The sequence below is a fragment of the Corvus brachyrhynchos genome, unplaced genomic scaffold (assembly GCF_000691975.1).
Source record: "Corvus brachyrhynchos isolate BGI_N302 unplaced genomic scaffold, ASM69197v1 scaffold255, whole genome shotgun sequence".
Lineage (NCBI taxonomy): Eukaryota > Metazoa > Chordata > Aves > Passeriformes > Corvidae > Corvus > Corvus brachyrhynchos.
The window spans coordinates 2,165,404-2,175,701 of NW_008238358.1; the positions used below are offsets into that span (position 1 = coordinate 2,165,404).

At 41.9% G+C, this 10,298-nt stretch overlaps 1 protein-coding gene across 1 annotated transcript; it reads right to left on the reverse strand.

Moving 5' to 3' along the window:
- Nucleotides 1-5,436: 5,436 nt before the first annotated feature.
- LOC103616619 (gamma-crystallin 1) lies at nucleotides 5,437-5,605 on the reverse strand. Its single transcript, XM_017735642.1, is given in 1 exon segment — nucleotides 5,437-5,605. A coding segment is annotated over 1 exon segment (135 nt). The 5' UTR covers nucleotides 5,572-5,605.
- Nucleotides 5,606-10,298: the final 4,693 nt, after the last annotated feature.

Here is a 10,298-nt window from a genome sequence, read left to right on the forward strand (position 1 = left end):
CCTGCGGCCCCCCAGCCCCAGAGCCGGCCGTCCCTGCCAGGCCGCACCAGGAGCGTGCCCGCAAAGAAGCAGCACCCACACCCTGAGCACCCAGGAAACCTCCGCACTGCTTTGCTTCACAAGTAATAAAGGTTACCAAGCACATACACGTGTTTTACATATGCTCTAGAGAGGCTGCCTGCACGACCTGCGGAGCGTGGATATATCCACACATCCAACCTGCTGCCCCCATAAAGCAGCCCCCTACCTTGTATGCAGAGCTTGCATAGGACTAAGGAACCAAAGTTAGATTTCCTCAGAAAAGTTAGATTTCCCTCAGCTTGCAGGTGGCCGTGCCCGAGCACACCAGCCCGTGCTGATGCAGCCAAGGCACCACACTCCAGTGAAGGACTTTCCTCCTGCTCCTTCAATAACAGGATCTTCTTTGCATGACTCGCAGGGCACTCCCCGGGAAATGGGCTTCCCTCCGTGTCCACCTGCTCCCTTGGAAAGTGAGGCTGGAAATTACTGTTGTGTCAGACTCCAAAGCAGGGAGGAGGAGGTTTAAGGAGACATGGGCCATCTCTCTAGTTTGCTGGGAGAATCACAGTCCTGCAAATTTTGGCCACAGCCCCGGTCCTTCTGCCACTGGGTCATCTCCTCACTTGGATTCATACAGCTTCATGCAATGAAGCATTGCCATTCATTACACAGTTGATTACTTTCAGGGGGTTTTCACACCTTTGCAACGATTTAACGCAAGGTTTGGGAATCCTTTGCAAAGGAAGTGACTGTGCAATATCATTGTAGTGTCTGCTACATAAGGTTTTTCTAGGGATGGGTAAGTATCACCAAGAGCCCAAAGACAGATTGAGATATGTTCCTGCAACAAGCCTTTGCATATTTGTCTTGTTTTAGAAGATCAGTGAAGTTTCCCTGGAGAAATTTAAGAGCTAATCTGTGCTCAATGTTGTTTCATGTGGATCGCCGCTGTGGGAGTGGTAGAAGTATCTTTTACTGCAATATCTAAACATAGTATCTAGCACGGATGAAGGGACATTGACAAAAATGAGACTGTAAAATTATTTTTAGTTGTGTGATACATGTGCTCTGGTACTTGATGCTAGCCGCAATATTCTGCTGCCTTGAGGATGTAACATAATTTTTTCCATCAAGAAAAAATAAGAGCTTAGAGTCTAGCTCTGTCCCCAGGGCAGGATCTGCTGTGCTTAAATCACCCTGGGCCCCCTTCGGTGAAGTGTGTCTAGGAAAAAAGAGCCTGCCTCCTCCCTGAGAGACTTACCTCAGGGCTTGAGTTACTGCTAGGAGCTTCTCCCTAACAGCCAACCTGCATCACCTTTCTAGGAAATGCAAACCACTGTTATTTGGCCCTTCCACAGTAATTTGATAAAAGGAAGCTCCTTATAGCAGGTCTTTTGAGTTACAAGCTCTTACCACATTTTTTGCTGCCTTTCCTAGACTAGACAACAGCTTATTTCAAACTTCTCTTACAACTTGCTCCTTTCAAAGAAGTCAGGCCCTAGCAAAGCCATGTAAAAATCCCAATCCTCCCTTCAGATATTGCTCTGCTTTTTTGCATTACTGACTCCTGTAAGAGCAGCTGCTCCTACACACACCAGTCCTGCAGCAGGCTTCAATGAAGCAATAAAAAACCATCCTCTGATAGAAATGGGAGACTCTTCCCTGGTTAAGTGCTGCCACCCCCGTAATTAGGATGTTCCCAGACTATAAAGCAGCCATTTTCCACTCTGCTGGAGTTGTAGCAATGTAGTTATTTTAGTAGGCCTAGGCAATCAGTGCTGCTTGTGTAGGCAGTTCTTGCCTTATATAGGTGCTCTAGATGGAAAGTAAAGCGTCTGTGGTTTGCAACAGAACAGTCTGTTCCTTTGTCATTCAGGGTGAGTGGTCTCCTGGTCTGACCTTCTAGAGGTTTTCCTAAGCTCCCTGTAAGGTTGTTGAGGTGGCTTTTGGGTGTCTGCATCACTGGGTGTATGTCAAGTTTACTCTCTCCCTGTTCAGACAGACATTATTTGTTATGAGTTTTTTCTTACATAGATACATGAGCAATAATGAAAGAGGTCAGTGGAAAAAAGTGGGTTACAGGTTTGTCTCTGCAGGTGTAGTATAATGCTAAGTGAATTTATATTTCAGTGTACATGAAGACTCAGCAAAGGATATGGAAATCAAAGAATTGAGGAAGGTGTAGAAAGAAGCCTTGCCAGCTATGTATGGGTACTTTAAAATGTGAGCGTTTATGGATTGTTTCAGCTGTGAAGGCTAATTGTTAGACTTTTCATTGCTTGCTCTTCCATAATTATGTATCATTTCATGGACCTTAAACAGTCAGGTAGGCAGTGTTCATGAGTATTTCATTGTCCCTCAGCTGCTGTCTTGTGGTAACTGTCTACAACAGTGGTTATTCCTCATACTTTGTTTATTACTTGTGGGTTTTAATGTCTCTCATCAGGAGCTGTATATAAGTAACTCAGTCATTTTACTATGGAGTGAACTTGTTTGTCAGCAAGTCCAGGTAACAGAATGGGTAGAAAGAAGGATGTGGATAAGGAGAAGGCATTAATTTTGGGTTAAGGAAAGATTTAACAAAGAAATGGACGACACTGGATTGCAACTTTGAGTCCAGGAACCTCTGAAGTGGCAGGAAAAGCCACACACCTTATAGTACTGCTTTTGCTAAATTATGCTTATTTTCTGTGGAAGCAAATGAAACAGGCAAAAATCTGACTTTTAGATATTCTCAGCCCTGTTGTTTGGCCCTAAGGCTTCTACTGAGACCAAGCCCCAGACAAACAGAAATCATGCTGAGTCTTTTAGCTGAGCTTTTTCTTGATGTCTTAAAGCTAATGCTTTTTTTACCAACAATAAAGACCTGAAATAGAAATGGATGTAGACATCAACTTCAAAATGAACCTGCCCCTCAAATTTTCCACCTTTTTTTTTACAAAGAGGCTCTTGCACAGAAGCAAGGAGTAATCTTGACAGTGTAAGTAAACAAATGGCCTTGTGGCTGTGTGTAAAACTTCCACTATCAAAATACCTTTTGCTGGATGTAAAGAAATAAGACTTTTTGGATGCTAGTTTCTATATATTCAAACCAAAATAACTTGAGATTGGATTTGTGTGGCTATCGGAAAGAGGCAAGCTGGTCCTTCTAAGATGTCTAGGCCTCTGTGATGATGTTTTGTGGAGGGTGAATTTTTCTGGCTATGATTGCCAGATGAGTGTACAATTATTCTGTTATGTAAGTCAGCAAACTTAGTGTTTAATTTTCCTTCTGTTACTATATTCACTTTGTACCCGAGGTATTCAGAGCTTGTTAGTTGTTTGTAAAATTTGAAAATGGGAAGGATTTTGTTTGCCTCTTGATATATAAGCTGGTATCTAGGGATTTTAGTTACTTTCTTCCAAAGTGTTGGAGACTGGCCACAGCTAAAACTGGGAGGTGATGGCCTGGCTAATAGCATTAAGTCCCCCTGCCCGCCCTGCTTTCAGATATGCAGGCTTAAGCCATTCACCAGACTTAAATTCAGAAAGGAATTTACCCCAGGGCAGCCTGGGATCCTGGTGAGTGTTTTTGTCCTTGCCTGTCCTTTCGGCTTGTTTCCACGGGGGGCCTTCAGTGTAATGACTCCACCATTGTAAAAGGCCCAGACAGTGACTTGATCTCTTCTGCTTCCTTTTTTGTAGTATGGGCTCCCTTATCACAAGCCTTAAGTTTGCAGCTGTGCTAGGAATGTTCTTATGTAGGGTTCCTCTTAAAGACCCTTTCAGACTAAATAGATAGTATGTGTTTATATACTTTGATCTGCCTAGGTTCTTAAACAAACAGCGAAAATTCATGGCTGAGAGTTGAGTCTTAGAACTGCCCCTCTCCTCTGCTGTCATTTAGATTAGCTATGCAAGAGCTAACATGTAGATTTGTGCTACAGCTGTCTTTCTCTTGCAGATGCTTGAAGGCACCAGTTCTTACTGCACAAAATTGCATCATAAAAGTGTTCTCCTTCCTTCACCAGACTGATTTCTCACTCAAAGTAAGCCATCCTTTACTGTACAATCTTAGTGCCAGGGATCAGTGAAGTTACCATACTTGCACTTCAAATCATTCTGCTTTAGTTATGAGGGTATTTAATGAATTATTTCATTATGTTGCAGTGCTCAACAGTATGTATCTGCAGCTTGATTCCTGAAAGCAATCAGTATGTCAGGAAAAAAACAACATAGCAGTAACCAAGACTGAAGGATATGTAGGGGTTAGTAGTCTCTGTTGATCTGTTTGAATTTGATTCCCTCTTAGCTGAACAGGGTAAGGTTTTCTCAGGGATGCCTGCTATAGCAACTTGGAGCCTAACTTCTCTTGATTTGGGGAAGAAGGCAAATGAATGGAAGCAACTAAGGGAAAATGGGCTTAGGAAAGCTCTAACTTTGACTAGAGGTGGGGTTATTGCAAAATATTAGTACCACAGCCTCCCAGGAGTTAGACATTGGCTGAAAACACACTGCCTGCTTCTGAGTGGAATGTGAAACCAAAGGTGTGCCCGTGTGAATATCCCAGGGACTTGGCTAGCCTAACTCCTGAGCACAGAAAGGGTATAGAGGCCTGAATGATTGCTACTGTTGTAAAACTTGAAATGGAGTTTTAAAGATTCTACAGTGTAGTGTAAACAGTGTGCTGTTAGAGTATGTGAAAGACTTGTGGGGGCCCACTTGCACACTGAGCTGGTTGTATAATCTTTAACATAATGTGTCTCTCTTTTGGTTCCTAGCCCCAGACCCTAGGGAAGGCTGCTACTTCTGTGCTGTGGAGGGTCAACATGAGTTCATGCCTCCAAATGGTGTGAGGTCCTGGCTAAACAAAAGGGCATAGTGTAGGCCTTAAGATGGAAGTAGCAGCAATTCAATCCTGTGCAGAAATCTGGATTTAATGCCAAATGGTAGCAGGAACTATTGGCCACCAAGACTGTTTGTTGGGTTTTTCTTAATCTTGAAGTGAATAACTAACTGAAAGATTTATTTTGGTATCTGTAGCATTTCAAATAGTCATTGCTAGATATTATTTTTATTGATAAACTTGATAAAAACTGTAAATGCCTTGCTCTGTCTTAAGTCATCTAGTCTCACAGCTGGAGGCTTGGTATGCAGTATTTCCATGGTGATACTGTTTGCTGTCAACTTGCCAGTGCACTCACAGAAGAAATATTTCTGTGAAAGCCATTGCTGTTGTGGAGAAACTCAAGATGAAAGGTACATCCTATAATCAATGCAAGCATGGAGTTAATCCATGAACTCAATTACAGGTGACGTTTGGGATTTCCATAATCATAAATGAAGAATTTTTTTCTCTAAGATCTGAAATATTTTTTTTCCAAAGATGCTATTTTCAAACATACAGGTAGGAAAGTGCTGGTTAGAAAATATCCCCTATTGTTGGAAGGATCCAACTTTGGCACTCATGGCATCCCATTTGGTGAATCACCTGTATATGTTACAAGTCTGGATGTCTGTGTAGTGAAAGCCCTCTTGGAGAGATGGGCAGTTATCCATGAACTTCAACATCCTGCTTCTCAAGTCATTCCTCAGACTGCTGAAGCTGCTGTGCTCCTGGGAGTGCAAAGGCAAATCCAAACATGGATAAACAAGATGTCAAGTGGCAGTTCTAGGTGACTACATCTTGCTAGATGCTACTGATGCTAGCAACATGACAGTGAATAGCCACTAGTATGTGCAGAAAGGTCACTTTAGCAGGAATAAATGCGACTGGGTCTTAATTTATAGCACCAGTGCTGTGAGCAGTGCTCCTTTCTGTTCCAGAGAGAGCAGAACTGCACTTGCTAGGACAACTAGCAACTCTGCATGCAGGTAAAAAAATAAACTCAGTGATATACCTGGATTGCTACAGCAGTCATATGTCCTCAATCTTCTCAGATGTTGACATCATAACTGGATTTTTCTTGTACAGCCTTGAGCGGGCAGGTGGGTTTTTTTTGCTTTTTATTTACTGAGATGATAAACTGTTTCAATGCTGTCTCTGACTCTTGTATCTAGCACAGAAAAGATTTGCTATAGAAAAATACTTGCTGCTTTGCATCAATGTGCAATACAGTTTTTGCAGGTGCTTGAGTGCAGTTGTATAGACACTAGAGTATTGCTGCTACTGTGCAATGTCCAACAGGTTAAATAAAAAAAAACCAGAAACACTAACCCACAACAAACCAAACAACACTTTAGTATCCTTCCTAATTTTAGCTTTTTTTTTCCTACCCCCATACTAATTCTCAGTTTCTTTCCTCCTTCTTAATACTTCTCATTGGTCTCCCAAGTCAACTTTCTTTCAGTCCATCTTGTTCCCAGATTCCTTACCTGTGACTTCTTTCCCTCTACCACTTGTAAGGACACAAGAGTGCACTGCTTTTAGCAACTGGCCCCAGAATTTGTCTTAGCTAAGTGAAGCCCAGAATTGGATATCAGTGGAAAAAATAGCTGCATTATCCTATGCAGATGGAATGTATCTGGAAACTTGTGTGGTGATCTATGTAGCTTCTACTGGACAGGGAAACTGTGAATTGTGCATAAGGCTTATAACATGCATGAACTAATTTTTTTATGAATATTGGAGGGACATATTCCTGCACTGAGCCTACTCCTGGGCCAATTTTCAACTCCTTAGTCTTACGTGTGAGTATTGAGATATTTCACATCTTGGCAACTTCTCCCCTCTGAGTAAAACCCTTCCAGGGAATGAGTCTAGAAAGAAAAAACACAGATCTATTCTGGCCTGAAGTACTCAGAAATAACCTATCATGAAGCAAATATGCCTTAATGTTTGGCTCAAACACATGGTGGTGTCTCTACAATGGGATGTGTCAGGTTGCCTCTGCAGTAGTGTAGTCATCAACTTTAAGCCTGTCATGACATAAGAGCATTGACTAGGGCATGGGAGATGTGGTTTTCAGCTCTGTACTGAATGTCCTTGTGATGTTTAGTACAGCATGTAGAGCCCGAGTGGTTTTAGAAGACTGGTGAAGTGCTTTTATATATATAAAATAATAGACATGTTATTAAACTAAAAATTGATACCATTAACTCCTCCCCTCCCACACTTGAGTATTAATCAACCATTTATTTGGGTGAGAATCCAAATTTACTTACCTACCTCTTTGAGAGACCAAACCTCATTAGGTGAACTTGGTGAGTAGTAAAACTACTCCTCTCCTCTGCAGAGGTCCCTGGAGAAGTTCCTTAGGCCAGAGCTGTCAAAATGGGATGTGGTGCTCTGATTCTAATGAGAGCAGTAACATACATGGAGACAATATGGAAAACTTAACTGCTGTGATGAAACAACACCTAGTGGAGTCATTGAAGCCCACCCAATGCTGGATGTCAGAAGAGACTCCCCCTTCAGGAAGTATTGATGGCCTGTGTAGTCGGGACATTCATAGATCATCCAGCAGCTGGTTTCCACCTTGTCAGCAGTTGAGGTGGGCATGCAGGTCTGACGGGTCTGTGGTGGTGTCACAGGAGCAGCCCTCAAAGAAAGACATCTGCAATAAAACAAAAGTAGTCCCAATCACACTGGAAAGTATTTGAAAGCTGACTTGGTTTTGCCTGGGTTGTACAAAGCAATCCAAAGACTGCAAGGGTCTATAGGGACTCTTCTACTGAGCCCTAAGACTAGCTCATATCCATTTTCTATAGGATGTGCAGACCATTACTGCTGTCTTCCTTTCTCTAGTATTAGAGAATGGTGGATGTCCCTTTGGGACTCTGGAAGTGGGAAGCAACTTTTATCATTATTTCATGCTGAAAGTATCCTGTTAGCAGCCTTTTGACAAGTTTTGGGAGCATTTGGAGAAAGTGAAAAATCCCATTTGCTCTTTGATAGCTCTGTGGATGACTTCTTTTTATCACACATTCATTCAACTTTGTGCCCATCTCCTGCACCCAGTCCTGGGTTCCTATAAATCTTCTGTAATGTAGAACAAAGAAAGGGATAATCCCCGTACATCTGAATTGTGCTGGAGCTTTCACATGTCTTAAAGATACTGTAACAAAACAAGACTCCTCTGTCCAACCCAAGTTAGCCCACTGAGCAATTTAGGTCTGCTGGGCTGCTATATCTTAGCAGCAGTAAAATCCAGTTAGAAATACTTAAATTCAGTGGTATTGTTTGGTGATATTTCTTAGATTTTTTTGAAATAGGTTATTTCAAACTTATTTTCCTGACATCTTAAAAGTCTAAGATGATACGAACTTAAGGTCTCTCTCAGCAGTTGAAAAGCTAAAAGGGAAATTAGCCGGACAGAAAACACAACCAAAATATTTTTATGTGTAACTGTTTTAGTATTTGAAATCTTTCAAGTACACAATAGGCTTTCTTTGGTAAATTTATCAGAGAGATAATAAAACAACCACTTGAGGTTCCCCCTCTGCTAATTTGTTGGTAGTCCATCTAAAGATGTGTATAAATGTACTTGCCTACAAGAAGCTGGATATCCATGTTAGGCTGTTTGTGCCATTCACTCAGCTGTTCTCATCTTTGCTATTTTTGCTAGGGTGTAACTGTGACATCTTTTCTCTCCTGCTTGCCTTCCTTTTCTCACCTTCCACATCCACCTTTGAACCAACCTTCACAAAATACATTCATGTGCAGTGCATTTTCATGTTTCTTGCTCATACTGTGTGAAGGAATTTTGGGTCATTTTGTCTTACTGGCTTCTTGTTCAGCCAAAATGCTACTTGTTTTGGGCTTTCTTGCATATGTCTTTCACTATGAGTCTTGTATGGTGATTTCATGAAACTGCAAAACTTCAGGGACAAATATTTAGCTATTCTGTTTTTACACAGCTCTAGTTGTGCTTCTAATGGGTGTTGTAAATGGTATCACTATTGTCAGCCTCTCTCTTGGAGGTGCTTCCTCAGCCAGGAAATTGCACCCTTTAACACTGAAAGTAGACTGAGGGAAGAGTGTGATTTGAGTCTTGTTTCTGAACACCTGTATGCTTTCTTTGTATCAAAAATAACTTCTTTCTGATGATTAATGCTAAGCAAATTGAATTCACTTACAGGAACAACTCCAATGTGCAGGCCTGTGCTTGCATTTCTCAAAGATCTTTGTCAGGCTCAGAACTCTTACACTTTTTTTTGTTCTCTCTGTGATCATGCTTGCCATGGGGAGCAGGTTTGTGTTTTGGATCCCACATGGTCCTTCACAGATTAATATTTTGGGCACTGGACTTGGTAATGAAGTTTGGAACTTGAGAGACCTTGAACTTGAGTAGGGCAGGTACATGTAAAGTCTTTATTGTAACAAAAGTAAAGCAGCCATCACAGGTCAGATGGGCCATCTGTCAAGCAACTTCCATGAGTAGGCACTGAGGGAAGGGTAGATATGAAGCAAATATACATAATATCTCATTCAAACTTCAGGACCTCAAGCTTTTTTTTGCTCAAGAGGTTTTCTGAGCAGGAGGTTTTGTCTCTTTTTATAAAAACTCTCAGTGGATTTGTCTTCCCAGTACTCATCCAACTTCTTGGATCCTGCTCCTAGGACCCTATGCCACAGATGAACACGGCACTGCAGGAAGGGCTGTGGGTTGATCTGAAACTCTGGAGCCAGGATATCTTGTTATACAAATGGTATCCATGGTCTGAGGAGTGTGGTTATTTCCATCTGTTGCAGCTGCCCTCAGCCAGTACGCTGTTATGACAGCTGCTTTTACATGGAGATTGACTGCTTTTGCACCTCAGAAAAATTTGAGCATAGGAGTAATCTGAAAATAGCAGTGTTTTTGTAGAGAAATATAGCCTGCATGCCAGCAGCTCTAGTGCCTGCTACCAACCATAAAGCAAGCTGCAGGAGCCTAGAAGACTTGTTGGTGAAAACTTGGATGCTCTGTGGATTTCCAGTGTCCCTCTACTTTAGCACCATTTCTTAATGTCTGCTTGATATTCCCTGAACATTTGCAAACAAAAGCAAGTGCAGCCTCTCAGTGGTTCTTAAAAACTAGGAACTGCCACCATCCCTGACTCAGGTGGAAAACTTTGGAGAAGTTTAACTACTCCTAAGCTCTCGGATGCAATGGAATCTAGAATCCAGACACCCTACCTATCACGCTGATCTCTGAATAGTTATTTCTGTTCGTTCTTGCCTTTTACCAGAGGAATGCCAGCATATAATCTACACATCACTACAGAGCCAAGGTTCTCAATTGCACAAATTGAACCAGGTACTTTGTTGCAGTAAGTGAGCACGTGTTAATTGCTGTCTGGGGAACTGGTCTGTT